General features: G+C 36.0%; 1 protein-coding gene across 1 annotated transcript; it reads right to left on the bottom strand.

Annotated features, from left to right (window-relative positions):
* Positions 1–359: 359 nt before the first annotated feature.
* Positions 360–22,409, bottom strand: BLZF1 (basic leucine zipper nuclear factor 1). The gene is made up of 7 exons (XM_010953833.3): positions 22,073–22,409; positions 21,042–21,121; positions 12,257–12,696; positions 10,700–10,899; positions 7,528–7,656; positions 6,023–6,242; positions 360–1,737 (listed from the first exon to the last, which is right to left on the bottom strand). The coding sequence occupies exons 2-7, from the start codon at positions 21,070–21,072 to the stop codon at positions 1,552–1,554; spliced, it is 1,206 nt and encodes a 401-aa protein (XP_010952135.2). The 5' UTR covers positions 21,073–21,121; positions 22,073–22,409; the 3' UTR covers positions 360–1,551.
* Positions 22,410–22,544: the final 135 nt, after the last annotated feature.

Raw genomic sequence — 22,544 nt, 5'->3', positions numbered from 1 at the left:
GTATTTTGGATGTTGGGTTGTACTTCTTTATTCTGGATATGAGACTCTTAATAGATACCTGATTAGCAAATATCTTCCCCTGTTCTGTAGGATGCCTTTTCATTCTGTTGTTTATTTTGCTGTGCAGAGGTTATATTTTTCATGAAGTTTATTTTTTTCTTTTGCTATACTTCTGGTGTCATATCCAAGAAATCACTGCCAAATTCAATGTTATAAAGATTTTTCTCTATGTTATTTTCCAATTTTTATACTAGGTAAACCTAAAGGAAAGGCTGAAGAATCAGTTGTAAATGGTATAAGGTGGATGAAGACTTGAACTAAACCACATCATTCTGGGGGGGAAAAATCAATATTCAAACTGAAGAAGGTAGAGAATTTTATTGCCACTTCAAACTATAACTCAGATGAATCAGACCAAATAAAATATCATTAAGTTGATACTAAAATTGTTATTTGACCAGATTTGTCTTTTAAAAGAATTTCTTTTCTGAGAAGTACTTCTGCAGCTAATTATAGTAATTTGGCATAAACATTTTGTAGACATTTTTAAAGGCCAATACAAGGGTGTTTTATGATGACCCATCATAAATAAATAATAATATATATTACATAGTAAAAACTGAATTGCAGTTTTGAGTCTGTACAAGTTTTAGAAAGGTCCTACTTTCTCCACCCTATTTCCTAAGTATCAAATTGGATATTCCTGTTGTGTTGTATTTGCCAAAATGAGCTCAATAGTTAAAATGTTTCTTCTACATATCAAGTGGCATCCATTGAAAATACGGAATCCCCTGCGAAAACCAACATGAGAACATGTTTTGCTCAAACATTTGTTAATGTGGCTCTAAAATACTTTAAATTTTCCTAACACATAGCACTTATTTTTAAAATAGTCCCCTCACCATAGTATTTCCATAAGACTCTTCTGTAGCCCTGGCACAAAATCACCAAAAAGGGAAAGGACTCCTCCCTCACTCCTTCCCCAACCCTTGCCAGCAACTTTTACTTTAGAGAGGGTCAGAAACCTTCTTCTGTAAAGGGCCAGACAATAAGTATTTTAGGCTTTGCTGGCCCCACAAACCGTGCTGTGTGTACTCAGTTCTGCTGCTGTAGCACAAAAAAACAACCTTAGACAACAGCAAATGAATGGGCATGGCTGCATGTGACTCAGGCTGCAGTCTGCCAGTCTTTGCTGTAGAGTACAAACTAAGTCTGCCCATGTAAAATGGATAGCAAGAGAAACAATACATTTGGGCCTCAAAGAAAGGTATACAATCTTTTTCTTTTAGTCCTTTAGGAAAACCATCATGTAATGCCTGGAAAGTATTCTCTACTTTAAATATATCTGCGCAGTTTCATTCTTTTCTTACCCTGAGATGTTTATTAAGAAAGGGTAATCTGGAGTCCAGTACATGAAATATCTATAGGGATATATATTATTTAAATAGAAAGTGATAATCCTTTTAGCATTAAAAGAACCCCAGCTCCCAAATAATAATGACTCTTGGGTAACAAGCAAGTGCCTGTAGTGTGCCTCCAACACGTTGAATGTTAAAGGGCAATAAGTTCTCCCTGGCAGTGATTGCAGCAATTGAAAGTTATATTTTCGTATCTAGTATAGGGATGAAATCGTCCAATATTTTTCTTTGTAGCAAGTAAGGTGGTTGGTGAAGACTCAGAAAATGGATTGTCAGGTGAGCTTTCTGTGCATGTAACTGGATCCAAAATACGGAGAACCTAAGGAAAATAAGAGGTAATGTCAGATGTGTGTGATAGGGACTTGGTTTTACTGACATATAAATACCAGTAAGTTCTATTTCATTAATGTGTAACTATGATAAAAAATAACATTTGATGAATTTGATTGATTAGAGAACTTAATGCCTTTTCTCAAAAAGCTCTAAATATAACAGTGATGTCTAGTTACTTTATTACCTAGGTTACCTATTTTTAAAAATAATGAAATTAATGTTTATGGAAACTGATGAAGATATATGAAAACATAGAAGAAAATAAGGTTATATCAGTTCTACCTTACGTGATGTTGACTTTTATCCTTAACCGGAAAGTACCCACTACCTTCCTCCTTTTGTCCTTCACTGAACTGCTTAGAACTGGGATTCTGCCTTCATTTGTCTACTGAAATATTATTTCAAAGTTTTTAATCATTTACTTGTAAAATCAATGCCTTTTCATTTCTCCTAATTTATATGCAGTTATTTTATGCTAACAATCGTGTTTTTGTTTCTGGATTCATGGAAACCATACTCTGAATTCTTCTGCTCTGACTTTTCCCGTTATTCCTTTACTAAGACCCACAACAGGAGGAACTCTTGGTTTGAAAAAATTCTCTGATTAAGGGCCAGGATAACATGTCTGGCTTATAAGTCCTGTTTCTCATGTTCATATTCTCCCAACCATCATTATACGAGGAGGATCGGTTATGTTGTGAAGGAGATGGGCACTGCAATTGGAAAAGAACTGGGAAAAGCAGTGGGGGAAGAGCTTTCTCTCTTTCTAAGTAAGTCTTATTCAAAAGAGCTTTTAGAAATGGCTGGAGATGCCTGTTTCCCCAGCATTCATTCTGTCCAGCAGGTTTTTTTCTTTCTAAGTCACTAATGTACCCAAAGAGCCACGGTTAATTTAAGAATGTCCTGGCATCATTTAAGAGGCACCTTTCCATTTCAGGACCTCTATTTTTCTACTGGATTACTGCTATTTTCAATTTAGTTTCTGAGATGCTTCCAATTTTATGGAAACTTGGTTAGGTGCTAGAGGACAAACAAAGATCAAATGCTTACCTTAAAGTTGCATATAAATTTGGAAGGGGAAATAAGAAAAGTATCCCAATACTCTATGTATGTTATTACGTTATGTGCCCTTAGAGAGAGAAGCAAAATGCCAAAGGAATACAGTGAAAGGAGACTGAGATAACAGCATAGATAGAAGACTTAGATTTTAGCCTGAAGGTGAGAGGGAAGGATTTTAGGCAGGGTGCCTTTCAGAGACATGGCTCTATACACAACTGATGGATGAGGGAAGGGGTGGGCATGAAAGCAGACATAGGGAAACAGAGAAAGTGAGTTTACTGCAATAATCTAGCTAAAAAATGGTGACCTTGAAGCAATGTGGCTGAAAGGTCCAAGAGACACTAAGGAAATAGGACTGTCTGTCAGTTTTGTTCAGTGAGAGAATATATGGTGGATAGAAGATTGGGAGAAGGGGATCTAGACCAAGTCCTGAGGCTACGCAACATTGTACAGTGAAACAGAATGGTCAGAGAAAAGAGAAGAGCCAAGAGGGTGTAGCGTTACATAAGCCAAGGGAAGAGAGTGTTTCAGGGAATCAGGAGTAATTATACCAAATGCTACTGCCTGCTACTGAGTAGGCAGCCATGTAATTTCCCAACAAAAAGAATAGAAAAGGAGAAACAGGGTTTTAAATGAAGATGATGAGTTTAGTTTTAAGAACTGATTCATTCAGTAAGTAGCTGAGCACCTACTGTGTACAAAGGTTTATGCCAGACCTCAAGGAAACAAGACATAGTGCGCACCCTTAAGGAGCTTACAGTTTGGGAGAGAGATGGGGAATCCAACTGCAACTTAACACAGTAAAGACCTATACTAGATATATGTACAAAGTGCAATGGAAGCCTGCAGGAAGGAGCATCTAGGTTTGCCTGTGGGATTCAGGGAAGGCTGATTCTTAAAGGCAGTATAGTGGTTGGGCCAGGAGAGAGATGCTGGGAGTATGTACAGAGACATGAGATACAGTGGTGTACCCATCGAATGAGAGTGGTTAACACCGCTGGCACATGAAGTGCAGTGGGCAGGGACACCTGGGAAAAGATCTCAGAGAAGGGGAGATGGAATAGATTATGAGAAGCCTTCTGAACAATATGAAATAATTCAGATTCAATAATGGAGACTGGGAGCCCTCTGAACAGGAGTACCAAGATGATGGAATTGTTTTTTTTTTAAAACTGAAGTATAGTTGATTTACAATGTTGTGTTCATTTCTGGTGTACAGCATAGTTATTCAGTTGTAGCTATATATAAAAACTCTCTGTCCAGGAGAGGATGGCCTGGATGCAGGTAAAAAGCAAGGCAGGAACATTGGTTCCTGGAGGAGGCTGTTGCTAAAGTCTAGTGTGTAGATCAGGTGTTTGAACTTGGGAGAGGGAATAAATTAGAATGAACTGATAGGATTTGTAAAGGCAACAGGATTAGGGGAATGAAGGCAATAATAAAAATGACAGCCACTATCTACTGAGAAATGACTATACTACATTGGAAACTGCTAAGAAGTCACAAGCATAAAGCTCTGGGATTAGGATAATCCCTAGAGAATGTAGAAAGCATGTCATGTAAGGAAAGGCTCAAGAGTAGGCACAGGAAGAGGATGCCCCCCTCCCTTCAGATACTGAGAAAGAATGCTCACAGAGGTAGGGAGAGCTGGGAGGGTATGACATTTCAGAAACTGAGGGAGTTTGAAAAACACAGGGAACAGGTTCCTATGGGATATCACCATTTAAAGGAGAAAAAAGTCTGTGAAGAGTTCAGAGAGGCAGCATGAGGTTCAGGTAGGACTAATGTCACATAAGTAAAGGGAGTATCAAGGAAGCCGTGCTAGATACAGTAAAACATGACAAAGTATTTAAACATTCATGACCTTTCTAAGAGTACTTTTTGAGAACAGTGGAACTGGAAGTTGACTGATAAGCAATGGCAGGAGGTGAGGAATGGATGGTATGTAAGTGGACATAAGTATGGACAACTTGTTCATGAGCCTTGGCGTGAAGGGAAGGTGATAAGGCCATATACAGAGAACTTGGGATAGAGGGAACACTTTTCTTGTTTACATGGGAGACACTTTTCTTGTTTACATGGGAGACACTGGGCATGTTCTTAAGCCAAAAGGAAAGGGCCAAAAGAGGTAAGTAATTGTTGGTAGGAGGCCTGCTGAGCCTGGAGGGAGTGCTGTGGCTTGGAGAGGAGGAGGGGAACCTCCTCCAGTGAGAGAAATAAATGGAAGGCTGGTTGCCATACAGCTAAGCTTCTAGATGCCAAGTGGGACCTTGAAGGAATTTTCTGCCTCTGCCCTCTTTTTCTTCTGTAAATTAGAAGCCAAAGTCATCTGCTGAATCTGGGTAACAGTTGGATGAATACAGAAACAAAGAAGGTAAGCAGCTGAAGTGACACAGGAGTGGGATTTTCAGGGTAACCGAGAAAAGGATAAGGGAGAAAGGCACTTAGGAATGTAGTCTAGGCAAACTATGGCAGGAAAAGCGGCCAGGAGAGTGAGCTGATGAGATGAAGAAAACATGCAGGGATCAAGGGAATAAAAATTATGATGTAATCAAGGAACAAGGGTATTCAGAATTAAAGAATTAGAGCTGGGAAGAAAAGTTGAGATCACAGATCATGGAGAGAGAGATGTGAGCTGAAGACTTTAAAAGTAGAAAAGTTCTGGTTAATGGCAAGTCCTATAATGGGGACATGGGAGTCGGACATCGAGTATAATGAAAGTGAATTTGGTGTGGTTGTAGGGCTGTGAGTCCACAGTATTTGACAGGTCATATGCATGAACCCTGAATTCACCCAGGACTGTAGATCCCAGGTCTATATTAATTGATTCTGTAGTATTTGGCACATTCCCATCTCTGTGGGAAAAACAAATAATGTCTAAGATGAGAAATAAACAATTATCTACTCATTATTACTAAATTTAAAAATTTTATACTGGTTTTCATATCAAAATGAGCTTAAGAAAAGGATTATCACTGGTTCTGTAGCTAAAAAATATGCAATTACAGCTTTTCTCTTTAAGAATAATTATGTTTGAGAAAATTAAAGCTCAGAGGAGGAAACAATTTTCTCCAAGATCATTTGCTCATCAGCATGAGAACCAGGTTCTGATCCCGTATTTCCTAACTCCCAGTGCCAAGCACTTTCCATTATTACACGTCACCGTTCAGTACGGACTTAGAAGTTCCACAGATCATGAAAGAGAAATACTTTACCGTTTCAGCCATTTTTTCTGCTGGGGTGCTGCAGAATTCAACTGTTGATGGAATCTTTTTTTGACCATTAGTGCCAACATTTCCCAGAAGGTGAGACTTTACTGCTTTTGCCAACTTGTGACTCGTTAATGCTAGTTCTGCTGTGCTGTGCAGCTGTGCGCTGGGGTAGTAAGTCTGTTCTCTTCCCCACTGCAAGGAGACTAAGAGCTCTTCTAACAGTCTGCAGAGAACGCACGTGAACACTGAACATTAGCAAGGATGCTGAATAAATGAGAAACATGTTTCTGAAATCCTACAGTATCTTTCTCCCCTATCTTTCTCTCACAGTTCAATAAGTCAGTAAGTCTGATAAAATAACTTAGATTAAAGCACTTATCAATCTTATGGTTATCTGGAAATCACTCAACAAATAGGACCTTTTTTGGCTACCATATTTTAGCATAGGTATACTAGTATACTCATACAGTATTATAGAACTACTAGAAACTTGTTTGTTTGTTTTTTTGGTGAGGGTTGAACCCAGAACCTCGTGCATGCTAAGCATGCATTCTATCACTGAGCTATACCCACCTCCCATACTACAGAACGACTGATTTGATTTGTGCATTTATTGAGATAATCATACGGTATATATAAATTTTTTTTTCGTGAGTTACATTGGTTGATTTTTAAATGATAAACCAACTTATAATTCCTGGGATAAAAACTACTTGGCCATGATGTATAAACCTTTTTATATATTCTTAGATTTGATTTACTAAAATTCTGTTAAGGATTTTTGCATCTATGTTCCATTAGAGATATTGGCCTTATTTTCTTATAATGCCTCTGTCTGGTTTTGGTAGGTATTAAGATGATGCTGGCCTCATAAAATGAGTTGGAAATTGTTCCCTTCTTTATTTTCTAAAACAAGTTTGTGTAAATTTGGTTTTATTTTTTCCTTAGATGTTTGTTAGTATCTACCAGTGGATCCATGTAGGCTGGAGTTTCCTTTCTTCGGAGGTTTTTAACTATAAATTCAATTGTTTTAATAGGTTAGGGCTATTCAGGTTATCTGTTCTTTAATACTCTTTGGTAGTTTGTGTCTTTTAAGGAGTTTGTCCATTTGAGTTGTTGAATTGACTGGCACAGAGTCGTTTATAATATCCCATTAATACCTTTCTATGTCTATGGAATCTATAGTGTATGCTTCTCCTCATCCCTGATGCTCGTCATGTGTATCTATTTTTCCCCTGATTATACTGCTACAAGTACAACCAAAACCTACTTTTAAATCCAGAGGTTTCTTCTATTACAGATATAACTAATTCTCTCCCCAGTTAAGAATATAAGGGGCATGCCTTCTGTTTTCTTAGTCTTCCTCCTTCCCTTGGGCATCTATCTTAAAATGCTACTCAAAGTATGTGCTCCATAAGTTATTAAATGTATAAATACTAAAGAACTATCTCAATAACAAATATTGCAGGAGAAAGTAGAAGAGTTCAGAATGTAAAGAAGTGCCATACTTCTGGGTAGACAGCATTTCCGGACGAAACTGTTCCCGTTCACTGAGGAGATCCTGTATGGCACTCTGTGCATCACGGTTTTGACGCTGTAAAACCGCTCTCGAGTTGGTTAACTCATCTGCCATAACCCTAGAAAAGATTAAAATCTTACTTATAAATTCTCTGAAATGTAATGAAGTTAACATACTATCTTTGTGGCTGTCATTTTTTGAAAACTCACAAAAAAGATTTAATGTTGTCAAATGATTTCTCAGTTTTTAAACCTTCACTAAAAACCATTTAAAATTTTTATGAGCTTACATATGACTTAATAAGAAAAAAACAAACAACCCAATCCAAAAATGGACAGAAGACCTAAACAAGCAATTCTCCAAGGAAGAAATACAAATGATCAATGGGCACACGAAAAAATGCTCAATATCACTAATTATCAAAGAAATGCAAATCAAAACTACAATGAGGTATCACCTCACACCAGTCAGAATGGCCATCATTCAAAAGTCCACAAATGACAAATGCTGGAGAGGCTGTGGAGAAAAGGGAACCCTCCTACACTGCTGGTGGGAATGCAGTTTGGTGAAGCCACTGTAGAAAACAGTGTGGAGATTCCTCAAAAGACTAGGAATAGACTTACCATATGACCCAGGAATCCCACTCCTGGGCATATATCCAGAAGGAACCCTACTTCAGGATGACACCTGCACCCCAATGTTCATAGCAGCATTATTTACAATAGCCAAGACATAGAAACAGCCTAAATGTCCATTGGCAGATGATTGAATAAAGATGATGTGGTATATTTATACAATGGAATACTACTCAGCCATAAAAACAGACAACATAATGCCATTTGCAGCAACATGGATGTTCCTGGAGAATGTCATTCTAAGTGAAGTAAGCCAGAAAGAGAAAGAAAAGTACCATATAAGATCGCTTATATGTGGAATCTAATAAATGAATGAATGAATGAATGAATGTATAAATGAATAAATGAATAAATAAATACAAATCAGAAACAGACTCACAGACATAGAATACAAAATTGTGGTTGCCAAGGGGGCGGGGGGTAGGAAGGGACAGACTGGGATTTCAAAATGTAGAATAGATAAACAAGATTATACTGTATAGCACAGGGAAGTATATACAAGATCTTATGGTAGCTCACAGTGAAAAAAAATGTGACAATGAATATATATATGTTCATGTATAACTGAAAAATTGTGCTCTACACTAGAATTTGACACAACATTGTAAAATGACTATAACTCAATTAAAAAAAAAGTTTAAAAATAAATAAATAAATAAAAAACCAAAAACATGAGTTCAGAAAGATACATGCAAAAAATTAAATAAAATAAAATGTTTATAAGCCTAGAACTCATTAAAGGGACTCAATTAAAATATTTGTTTACAAAATGACAATTAACTTTCTTAGATAAAGACTTTGGAACGTGCTTTAAGTTTACTCTAGATTAATCAAATTTTGGAAAAAATGACATTAATTAGATATTTTTAAATACAGAAAATTGTATAGAAAACTAAAAATGTATTATTTTCTACCATTCAATTACCTCTTTGTCCTTAGAAAAATATTAAATTAATATAGGAAGCTTTTATAAAAGGAAAACTAAGTTTTTCCTCTTATCCAGGATCCCCCTCCTTTTATAATCAGTAATCAATAAAGTATCCAATACATTTTTCTAGAAAAAAAAATATATGTGTACATCAACATAAAAGTATGTGTTAAAATATATTCATCTTATTTATAAAAAAGGGATTATTTAATAGAGACTTTTCGATAGTTTGCTTTTTTCACCTAATAATTTATCTCGGTGACTTTTTCGTATTAGCACACAGAAAGCTTTCTCATTCCCTTTTAAAAAAAATAAACAGCTTCATGTTTTCTTCTGAATGGATGTACCAAAATTCATTTAACCAATTCTCTCTATTGATGAAACTGAAGCAAAATTTTCAAGTATTTTTTATCAACTGAAAATCTTAAAACTAAAATTAAAGGCTCTGACCAAAGTAGCCATTGAATTCCTTAAAATGAAAATAATTTTGATACTGAAAGATTAAATCAACTAAAATATCAGTGAAGTTAGGTTTAATTATTACTGCCCTTAGAATGTTACTATCAGCATTGATGTGAATGTTAAATAAAAAAAAGTAATCTGTAAAATATGTGCATGATTTGCCTCAAACTGTTCAATGAGAATAAACAGTCATTCTAAGTCAATAAACAGTAAATTTCTCCAAATAGCATCCTATATTAGCACAATTAGAAACAAATTATTTCAAGAGGGTAATAAATTACTAGATAGTATCACAGATATTAAGACATGAAGAAATGATTCCCTAAAAATTTATTCATTACAATCAGTGATTCTTAAGGTATAGCCTATAAACCTTTGGTGTTCTGTGAGAAATCTCCAAATGATTAAATTTAAATCAATAGTTATTAAACTATTACATGAGAAGCACTTGGCAAAGCACTGGAAATACATAGGTGGATAACACCCAGATCCTATTCTCCAGTAACTTAACATTGGAGGGAGGAGGTAAATAAACAAAGACTCGTAATATATAAGAGAGCTTCCCAACTACCAGTATGTCCCTGGGCCTGGACTAGGGCCCTGGGGTTCTCCCCCGTTGGAAAGTAGCCTCATCCAGTACGCTGTACAGATGTTAGCATTTTCTATCTGTGCATGGAGAGAAAAGGATAGGAAGCTCTATGACGTAGTTAAGTGAGCTATGAGAACAGAGCATGAGGGACAAATAATATTACTTTATGGAGTGGCAATGATATTTGAGTTCTCCAGATAGAAGGTGGGGAAAAATACTTCTAAAAAATATTTTAATATTTATTAGATATCTGAATTTACAGTTTTGCTTTGGTCTTAAATATCGGAGTAGGAGTGATTTCCACTACAGAAGAAAGAATAACTCAGAATTCTGGAATGAGAGAGGATCTTTATGCTATCACTTTTCCATTTAAGGAGATGCCGGGACCATCCAGAGAAGGGAGAGTCCGCATCTTAAATAATACATGAGGTACTTTGACAATCTGAGTAAGACATTTTCACACTCCAATCTATTTTCTTGCATTATGGGTCAAAGATCTGATAGAGCAAAAACTAGGAAATGAAATACTATTTAAAGAAGAAAATACCTGCTCGCGAGGAATTTACTTCGCCACACGTCGCACTGTATCGACATGCGTTCTAACTGTTCAGAAAGTTGAGCTATGTTTCGACCTAGGGTTTCATTTTCTAAAATAAGTTGATTTTTCTCACGGGATAGACGTTCAAAGTGATACTGAAGATCATCTCCAACCGAAGCCACCAGCAGCTTTTTTAACTCACGGTTGACCTAGAGGAAAATATGACCAATACAACAAGCTCAAAGTAACGTCAGTGACTTTAATGTAGCAAAGTAAACAAAAGAGAAACTGTGTTTCCTGTAATTTGGACCTCCATTACTAAAAATGTATATAAAAAAGTGATATTAAATATTTAAGTTTCATAATATATACAGGCCACATCTATCTCTATCTCTATATACCTATCAATCTGTAGTCCCTGTGGATATAAACTGAGCCTCTTTTTATAAGAGTACAAATAATTACCATAAAATTACAAACTGCTCTAGGCAACACTTAAGGGCAAAAAATTAGTAAACTAAACCAATAAATTTTGCTAAAAAATATGACAGAATGTTTTATATATTTTTAAATCATTTTCAATGTTTAAGAATTCATGTCTTTGTGCTCTAGGATTTTTACTTTCAAGAATTTAAGCAAAGGAAGTAATTCACGATGTCTATAAGCATGTTCTTAATGTAAAAAGTTAAAACATAAATGTCCAATAAAAGGTATTGGTGCAGCCACGGAAGAACACTGTTGCTACTAATGATATTTTAATAGAATAGTCCATGATCTGGCAAAATATTAATAACTAAAAAAAGTTATAAGGCAAAAATGGACTCAATATGTATAATTATGTATTTATAGTAGGATGGTACAATAATACGTGATAGTATTTTCATTATTTTTGCTGTATTTTCTAAAATGTTCTAAGTAAATATGTACTACTTTTGTTAATTTGAAATTAGTTATTTAAAAATATAATATATTATTAAATATATTAGAAACATATTTGGGTAAGAATCATTAATCATGGTGTCACAAAGGCTAACATCTAGTAAAAAGATGTATAATCTAACAGAGAAACAAAGTGGAGGGTGGTAAGGCTATGTTGACTAAGATCTAAAGACTAAAGAAACAGAATCAAGGACTATAAATAGTTTTCCACTTACAGTGAATATACAGATACATTTACCACCATTCTCTTTATTCCGAGTATTATCTACACATAGGCAAAAATACTTGGAATTTATGATCCTTATAGCAAGGATTACTAGCTAGTCTGACTTGGTCAGGCATCTCTGGTCTGCAAGTTCGTAACTGTCACCTCCTTTACACCTTATAGGTGTTCTTATCCAAAGTACCTCATACTTCATTTTCAACCAGGTTTAGAGTTTAAGTTCCCAACATAAACTAGTTCTATTGGAGGCACTATGAATGAGAAACTTAAGAGGAAGCTTTTTAGATAAATGACAAGCTGTAAGAAATGACGTTCCAAGAGGAAATACAGTTTTCCCACGTGCAGGCGTAGAAGGCCCAAGCGTAAAGAGCAGCGCTCATTAAAGCTATTAAGGCTGTTCTTACCTCGGACTGTACTCTCAGCTGGTTTGAAAGACCTTCTTTGTCCTGCAGTAACCTCCTTTCAGAGTTCTTAAGCTTTTCCAGTACATTCTTTACCTCGGAAAGTTCCTTTCTGGGTTCTACGGCTCCCTCCAACTGGCCGAGGAATTCTCCTTTATGATGTCCCAGAGACTTCACCTTTGCGTTTTTGTTGGGAATGTCATGGATTATAGCGGCTTTGGGAACTAATATTCTTACAGCTTCGACTTCCACTGCTTTCTCAGCGAGAATCTTCCCTAGCTGAAGAACTCCTGGGCTCTCTGATGGAACTGCTTTCTTCCGTGGACTCTGAAGGATGTGATGCTTTATAGGTTGGATTCCAGAGGTAACTTCAATGGATTTAGGTGGCTCCTCAGTTTCCATTCCATCTCCCGCTCCTCGGATTGGAGTTGAAGTAAGGAGGACTATAAAAAGGAAAACAAAACATACACTACTCGCTGAAAAGAAATGCCAGGAAAATGCCAAGGCCTGCTTTACTCACATTCAGAATTACTGCCACTAAAAAAAAAAAGGCAAAAATGTAGAGTAAAAATTAACAAAATAACCATGTGTTAACAAAACCTGAACAAAGTCTTACAAGTTCAAATTTAGTAAATGGTTTCTCTCTTGGTAGAAAATGCAAGGGGTTTGGATATACGGTATTTGGTTCCAGCTTCTACCTCCTAGTATAATCCTAGGTAAATAACCCTTCATGAATCTCTAATTCCTAATCTGCAAAATGGAGATGGTAACAACTATGCTACAGGGTGTGGTAAGAAAGAATGTAATAAATCAAGTTCCTGGCACACTGTGGACCCTCAATAATGTTAGTTAAATATAAAAATAAATATAAGCTATAAATATAAAATAAATTATTTTCCCTCATATAAGCCAAAGCTATCTTGCCATCCTGAGTTCAGAGAACCTTTGGAAGGCAGCTATGCTCATCACTATACTACCATTGCTCCAGCCAAATAACAGAAATATTTGTTTCTTTTCTCCTATTTTACCTTACCTCAAATTGAGTAGTGTAAGAAGAACTTCATTGAGTCACCTTTCTCCAAGAAAGGGCTAACTTCACTAAGTGACTCAAGAAAATGAGTGGTTTAGAGCTTAGAAAGAATGGAGGATATGCTAGAACGAGATGCTGCAAACCTTGGGAAGGAGGCTGAGATGACACCTAACCTACATGGAGTTCCAAAATTAGTCCATCCAGAAATATCCCTATGAGCTACAAGTTAGAGGCCTTGCTATTTTACAAGTCCAGCATACATTTGAGAAAATGGAGGCCAAAGCCTATGAATAGTAATAATAATTAGCTTTTATTCTATTTACTATGTGCCAAGGACTCTTCTAAGTCCTTCAAGATGCATCAGTATCATTTAATTTTTACAAGTCTCATGAGGTAAGCACAGCAGTACCCATTTTGTAGACAGAAGCAGAGGCTGTGAAAGGTTAAATAGCTTGTCCAAATCATCAGTGTCAAACTGGGATTTTAGTCCAAATCTGAATCCAGAGCTAAGCTGTTAATTGTTCTGGGAGGCCTTCACAAACCAAAACTACTGTCCCATCAACTGAACTTACTGTCTCTGCTAACGACCCTATTTTATCAGTCTGCAAAAGCCCACAGAATTTATATAACAGTCACAGTGAGCTTAAACAAATGCAGATCTGTGCTGCATCAAACCCCTGAGTGGCTTCCCATCACTGTCAGGACAAAGACTAAGATCCTTACCATGGCCTACGTGGCCCTCGGTGATCTGGCCCTCTGTTTATCTCCAGGGTCTCAACTTACGCCATTCACTCCCTCAGATACTCCCTCACTTCCAGCCTTACTTATTTTCTTTTAATGTCTCAATGGCAGCAAAACCTTCCACTTCCTCTGAAGACACTTTTTCTTGGAATATTCTTGCTAACTCCCTCTCCCCTACTCATACTGCAAATCTCAGTTCAACCTTTCCTAAGGGAAGCCCTTCTCTCATCTTCCATGATTAGGCTAGGTTCCTTGTTTATATACTCCTACAGCAAAGACCCTGCATTTCTCTTTTTACTATTCATCAAAATGGTAAATAGGCATTTTTTTTTCAGTGTAATTAATTATATCCTGCCTGTGTCTTCTACTAGGATATAAGTTCCATGAGGGTAGGAACTGTGTGTCTCTTGCTAACCACTATATTCTTAGTAAAGTGCCTTGCACCCAGGATTCTCTAATGCATGAGAACAAGGGGAGGTGGATGAGATGAGCACATACAAGATGTGATAATGATAAACTTCTGAGTTTCACAGGCAGCAAACATGCTGCTTGGTGCCTAATACTGGTGAGACATTGTGTGAAGTAGTGGGGACCTCTACGCACAGAAATTTGAGGAGAGAGGACATATATGTAACAAAGTAACATGTATCACTGGGTAATATATAATAAGTGAGAAGTAAGTGGTAGAAAAATATTTCTATAGAAATTTGATTTCTACAAAAGTGTTACTTAACCCTAGTTTTAAAAAAAAAGCCAAAGTATGTCTTTAGTCTCAGTTACTATTAGTTATCAGTACCATGTTCTGCTCAATTAAGTATTATAATTATTAATTAATTCATGCTAATTATAGATTAACCATGTTTTGCCATAACCCATGCAATTATGAGAACAATCAATTTGATTAGGGCAATAATGAAGTCTTATTAAAACTAAACCTTTCTTAAGAATTTCTTAAATACAAAGCCATATAAAAGAGAGATTACATAATATATAAACATTCCAAATTCAAACAGACTCCTGTCACCTTGGTTTCTGGATCCTGGCCCTAGAAATGGAATTCTCCAGCAAAGAACTTTAAGAAATGGTAAGCTTGCTCAGGCTAATGTTAACAACAACAACAACAACAACAACAAAGCTATGAAAAAATTACCTATCAAGATGTTTTACAGCAAGGAAAATACCTATCAAGAATACTCTTCTTAGGTTTATTTATTAGGTTTCCCCTTTTTAATGAGTTTATTTTTCCTCTTCCAAACTTTGTTACATACATACAGAAACTACAGAGTAGAACAGGTTATCTTCATACACAATCACGTATCTTCTAGTTTCTATTAATATTTTTAAAAACATTACATTATTAAAAGATAGTAAGAAAAAATTACCTATATCCTCATAACTCTAAAATAACTTTCCATTACTTCAAATTTCTTCAATATTTTTTATACTTATAATTAACTTTGTAAGCTTAATTTATTTTTCCAGTTTGCTAGTCTTCATAGTTTTCATTTTATGACTGCATTATTCCTTCAAGTTAATATAGCACTATTTAATAAATTATTATCCTACTGTTGGCTATTTAGACTCCTTCCAATTTTTCATTATAAAAATGCTTTAGTGAGTATTTTATGCCTATAGGTTTTTCCTCAACTTTTAAATTACTTCTTTTGAATAAATTCTCAAGAACATAATTAATGTGCCAGGTAAAGATCTGCATTGTCAAACTGCCTCACGAAATAACTCTGTCAATGTGTCAGTAGGTCTATTACTTATGCCTTTACTTAGTTTTATTTATTTTTTGTGCAGGCACCATTCCTATGATCTAATGCAGAACTGAAAAGTAAATAATACATGTGAAGTGTTCAGAATGGTGTCTGGCATTGTCAGCACTCATTAAATGCTAGCTCCTATTGCTTTTACTATTATTCTTAAAAAAAAATCTCTAATCAACTTAGGATCTTAAGGGGAGAAAGAAAGCTTAAATAATGCCATAAAATATAATTCTGACTTTTATTCTCTTATGCTAGAGTCTTACAAAGTTGTGTCACCAGACCTTATAACTATTTTTTCATTTAAGAGATTTTTTGGGGAGTTTTTCCTAGGTATGCAGCAATGTACTGGGGATCCTGAGTTATGTTAGTTAGACAGGACGTAGAAAGACATCTGAGGTACACTTAACGTGTTCTATTTAACAAAACATGTTACAACGGAATAAAATATTTTGTCATTTCTGTATTAAATACCTTAACTAAGACATACTTTGGGCTTTAGGACTGACTCTACTTTCAAAAAGACGAACAAAGGAACACTTCACAAAGTGAAATAAAGGGTTTGATATCTTAGTTCATGCTGTAGCACATTAGCACCTCGAAGGAAAATTTCCACTGAACTGTTCTAAAAGTGAAGGCCTATTCCCTTGCTCTTAAAATCTGGTTTTAAGTTTGTCTAACTCTGTCTAATGCAAATTTAATTTTATCACTAAGACACTCTGCCATTTAAGATGTAATGTGGCATCATAAACTATAAATTAATAATTAAAAAAACACAACAAAAAGACATATGAGAGCTATATCATTCAAGCCCACTGAAGCTGAAGAAACAAGAAGCAGGTGTGACATTTTGTTAGGGTTAAATACAATTTCTAGGCAAGCCATAGCATTTCTGAGTTGGAATTTTAGGTAATGGAGATTCAAGAACAAACCACAAAATGCTTAACATTAAATTTAAAAGGCAAAGAAACATTAATGGGTATTTAACAAAAATCTCTTTTTAAACAAAATATGTCATAAAATTCCAGTTGAGAAATTCAACCCACTTGGTTCAACCTCAATTTACTCTTCACTTTATTGAAACTGTTCTACTTACTCATCATTTATGGTACCAAAGTGGTACCATCACCGCATGGCAGCTCCCTCTCTGTAACAGCTATGCTTCTGGCTACTGTGCATGGGCAAGGGGGCACGTGGGAGTCAGAGCTTTACATGTCCTCCCCCGGTAACTTACTTTCATAATTCTATTTTCCCTGTGACACACATAGAAACCTTTATTACATACGCACTAGGCACAATCCAGGGCACATTCATGAGCGATTACCTTCTGCCAAGTGGGAAGACAACAATCTACGGTACCAGCTCCATAATTATGAGCAATGGCTGAGTAAAGCAAAACATCAAGGCCTATTCTTCTCCACTCTTTGAAGGGAGCCAACAAAACAATTCTTCAGTTATTACCAACATTAAGTTCCACCTGTGATCACTTATCAAAGAAAACATCGAAGGTTTATGGCTCATTCCTACTGCCTTCCCCCCAAACTGGTGAAATGCAGGGGGAGACCAAATAACATTCTACAGCAGAGGTTGGCAAACTTTTTCCACAAAGGGCCAGACAATAAACATTTTAGGCTTCGTAGATCATGAGGTGAAATTCAGGGTACTACATAGGCATGTATATATAAAGAGAAAAAATAAAATTTTAAAGATAAAATTTAAAGTATAATAATAATGAGTAAAATTTTTCTTTTCTTTTTCTCTTGGTAATATAGGTCTAATAATGAGAATAGAGTTCTTTTTTATTTGGGATAACACTTGGCTTAAGTGGGATTCAAAGTTAGTGTTCCCTATTACCAAACTGCAAATATTCTCAGGAGGCCCAGGAGCCACAAATTACCAACTTTGCTCTAGAATACTGAGGCAAAAAGAATATCATTTTATAGTCTTTTATTAAATAAACATTTCTCCTTTTTTCATAAAACTGTAAATCTGTGAAGACATACTCAAAGTCAGCAGGATGGTGTAGTACAAAGAACACCAGACTACGAGTCAAAAACTTCAGTTCCTACTGCCACGCATTGTGCGACTTTGGTCAAATCACTTAACCTTACCCTCCCCTTATCCTTCAGTGCTTTGAGAATAATGCAAATATAAGAGTATTTTAAAGTAATTTGTTTCTCTCATGGACTAAACTGTTGAGAGCTTGTCAGGGTAGGGACTGACTCCTAATCTTTGTATCATCAACTATGAAATGGTGCTTGGTGCAGACAAGAAGTGCTCACTGACGTTTATCAATGTTAACATTAATACACTAGCAGGGAGGGTACAGCTCAAGTGGTAGAGCGCATGCTTAGCATGCACGAGGTCCCGGGTTCAATCCCCAGGACCTTCTCTAAAAAAAATAAATAAATGAATAAACCTAATTCCTTCCCCCCTCAAAAAGAAAACAACAAAAAGAAAAACACACTACCTAAAAGGTCTCATTTTAACAACCAATAACTAACTCATTTAAAAACTGCTTTATTTTTTTTTCCTCTACACTACATCATTAATTCCTAACTCAGTTATAATCTAACATACTTTTCAGAATGTGTTCAGATTCAGCTATAATACAGTTAAATAAATTAGGAATCATGACTCGGTAATTTTAGATCAATATTCTTTTAAATGTCACCAATATCACTTAACAAAGTTTAGTTACCATTAAATTAGAAAAACATATTATAGACATTGGACTTTAGAGTTAGGCCCACGTTTACTGACTTGGAATCCAAACATTCCTTTTGTCACAGGCTCCACAAATAAAGAGTTCCCTGGTCAAATAAGTGTGGGCAGTAATGCATACTAAATCTCTTTGGAGTTGCAGTGTACATTAGTACATTAAAGGATCTGAGAAGTCCTGTAGTATAATCTCTCCTTTGACCCAGCATTTCCCAAATTTTTCTGCCCATGGAATTCTTTTTCACCTAATACTTATTAGTCCCCAGACCTAGGATTAAAAGTCAGACTATTTTATGGAATTATAAATATTTAAACATCTCAGACATTCCTAACTGCTCTACTTTCACTAACTGACTTTAATCTCCTTACTTCTAATTTCAACCTTGCTCCCAAGAAAACTTTTGGATTCAAATTCTAATTTTCTAGTTGTTCCTATTTATTGCATGTTTCCCTTTCAGAAACAGCCCTAGCAGCAAGGACACATCCCTCTCATGATGACAGTACTGCTCAGATGTCTGCTGAGAGGAAGTTCCATCCCCATTAAGCCAATCTTGTTTCTCTTCTGAGGCAATTACAGGAAATGCAGGCAACTGACAAATGTCAAGCATGGTAAGTGCACCTTTTCTCAGGCGATGCAATAGGAGTAACTCTTCTTCACTGACAACACTTAACATATTAAGTAGGATTAGGACTAATAGCTGAATTAGCTACCTTTGTAAAATTAAGATCGAATGAAATAATGTATGTGAAAGTGCTTTATAACTCATTACAAACAGGTAACAACAAATAATAAAAAAGTTTAATTTCACTGAGGTCTTGCAATAACTTTTAATTACTAATGATATTGTCATATTTTGTTTTTGCTTTTTGCCAAGCACCATGCTAATTACTTTCATATTAGTTACCATTTAATTGCTCTTATTTCCCATTAATCCCAAGTTTATTACCTTCATTTCAGTTTCTGATTTGCTTATTCTAATACTTCATAAAAAGCCTCCCTGTGACTCTGATCTTTGCTTCCTTGCTTCCTAAGAACATTTAAACTCCCTTTAAAGAGTTTGCTGTTGGAGATTGGCTTGCTGCAAAACTGGCTTCTACAAAATAGTTTCCCATCTTTTACTGACTGCCCAAGAACTCACTCCACCCAAGAATAACCTGAATCAGGAGGAGCTCATTTTGGGACATGCTAAGACTGTTACCTATGTCTAAGTGAAGAATGCAGTAGCCTTTAAGGATCTGAATCACAAAGGAAGAGATGTGAGTTATAAATAGATTTGGAAGTCATTCTTACAGGTAATTACCGCAGCCCTGACAGAAGAAAACTAGGGCTGAAAAGAAACTGATTTTAAAAACACAAACCAGAAGAAGAGGAAGATGAAAAAGAAACTATAGCCAGAAAAAGGGTGTCCAATAGACCTTTCTGCAATGATGGGAATGTTCTATATGTGTACTTTCTAATACAATTGCCACCGGTCACATGTGGCTAGTGTAACTGAGAAACTGAATTTTTAATTTTTAAAAATATTAATTTAAACTCAAATAGCCCAGGCATGTGGCTGCACTGGACAATGAAGGGCCACAGAGTAGGTGGAAAATAAGAGTGAAGTCATGGAAATCAAGGAAAGTATTTCAAAAGGTGGGAATGATCAACAGTATGAAATGTTATACAAATGATAAGCAACACAGAACTAAAAAGTAACTAATGTGGATAGCAAGTGTTATGAGCTGAATTGTGTTCAGCCCCAAGTATTCATATGTTGAAGTCCTAATTCTCCATACCTCAGAATGTAACCTTATTTGGAAAGAGTCATTGCAGATGTAATCAATTAAGATGAGATTATACTGGAGTAGTGTGTGCCCCTAATTCAATATGACTGGTGTCTTTATAAAAAGGAGAAGTTTGGACACAGAGACATACACACACAGGCAGAATGCCATATGAACAAAAAGGCAGAGATCAGGGTGATGTGTCTACAAGCCAAGGAGTACCAAAAATTGCCAGCAAACCACCAGAAACTAGGAGAGAGGCCTGGAACAGATCCTTCCCTAGTGACTGCAGAGGGACTTCTAGGCTCTAAAACTGTAAGACAATAAATTTCTGTTGTTTAAGTCATCAGTTTGTGGTACTTTGTTATAGTAGCCATAACAAATCAATGCAATAAGAAAATGTCTTTTAAACTTGCTAGTTGTTTGTCCATCTACTTAAATCTTAAAAAATGTATATTCTTATTTATTTAAATCTAAATCTCCTGGTGGATAGAGAACATGGCTGTAAAACTTTCCTTTTACACTAAATGTTTAACAGTGGTAGTAATGTAATATATACTACCAAATAATGTTAATACTCAATTGTATATCTGAAGTACTGAGATGTAACCATTGCATTAAAAAACAAACATGAAGAAATTTGAAACACAAATAATTCCCAAGGGCTCTGTGAGATTTGGTTACCTGACTCAAACATTTCTTCATCCTATTGTCATAAATTTCACATTTTAAAAACAATTATCATCAAAAGAAGAAAACTTACCTTTGGCTTCTAAACTTTCAAGAGTAGCCATCTTTTTTTAACAACTGAAAATGCACCCCAAGACTTCTACTGAAGAAAACCTAAAAATGTATAAAATGAAAGAATTTAAACAATACCATATAAACACATTCGCTAAGTACCTGTAATTGAAATACTCTGATATTCTACTTGCTCCTGCATTCAGTAAACCTGCATTTAGCGAGTGCCCCTCATAGCCCTTTTCCACAGGTGATATTATATGGCTACCAAATGTCTCAAAAAAAAAAAAAATTAGGGGTGGTTTACTTTGAAATTTCTGTTTCACTGTATACTCTAAAAGATCACCAGTACACTCTAAATTATCAGATGTGCGTTCTTAATTGTAGCTCAGCAAAAGCACTGTAGTTACTGTAGGGGTTTTTGTATCATTGATATGACAGGAGGAATTTAAAAGTAATTACATTCTCTGGAGACATTACTACACTATTTTGTTCACTATATATATATATATATATACACACACACACACACATATATATATATCAGAGAGGAGCTTCTGTTTAGATGTTTAACACACGACAAAAAATTCATGATAACTTAATTAGCAGTTCTGGGTAATAAAAATAAAATGGCAAAGTATATGCTTTTAGAAATGTATACATGGCCTTACGTATAGATTAAGGTTCAGTGGAGCACATGAGAACGAGGGTGACACTAACGCAGTGATTTATGAATATGATGAACTGGACACCAGAAGACAACCGGTTTCTACACAAAAACGATCACTCCTGACTACTGGATATAACTCGGCACAGCGTCTTCCATAACTACCTTCCTCAAAAGTCACAAACCCTCCTCCTAATGTTCTTAAAACAGGTCTGCAAATACCCTTGGAAAGAACAATGACGTTCCGTCCCTGCCTGAACAAGCCTGCCTGGAACAACAAACAACCTTTCCCTAAATCCAAAGCTACTTAACACCAAACCTCAACGCAGACCTCTGTGCCCGTCCAAAATCCCTACTTAGTTACACAAGCCCGTCCGTCGACTTACCTCTCAGATTCCTACTCTTCCTATCGCAGGGGGCCTCACTTTACAGGTTCTTCGGCTTAGTATCCCTGGGTTAACTTCCCCGCACACTCCTCTCACACTCCGAAACCGATCCGCCCAGGCCTTGGTGACATCAAACGTCTGGTTCACTACTAATCACTTCCGATTACTCAGGGTTTCCTTTCCGGAATACTTTTCCCAAAGAAAAGGGTAATCACACTCTGTGCTTCATTTAAACTCAAATAACATAGAACATATGGTGTAAGACTTCAGGAGGTGAAAACTTGTTAAACCCTTATCAAAAAATATAAGAGAAACTATTTGGACCCCAGGCTGGTATTAGCTTGAATTTCCGGGTCATCTGTCAACGAAACGGAAGTGATGATGCTGGAAAGAGGTAGGCGGTGTTCCGTCGCCCCAGGCAACGGCGTGAAGGGGCGGGTGTGTCGGCTGGAAGGGCGGGGCTACGTTTACT

The sequence above is a fragment of the Camelus bactrianus genome, chromosome 21 (assembly GCF_048773025.1).
Source record: "Camelus bactrianus isolate YW-2024 breed Bactrian camel chromosome 21, ASM4877302v1, whole genome shotgun sequence".
Classification (NCBI taxonomy): domain Eukaryota; kingdom Metazoa; phylum Chordata; class Mammalia; order Artiodactyla; family Camelidae; genus Camelus; species Camelus bactrianus.
Note: the sequence above shows the minus strand (reverse complement) of the source record. Positions and strands in the feature narration are given on the sequence as shown.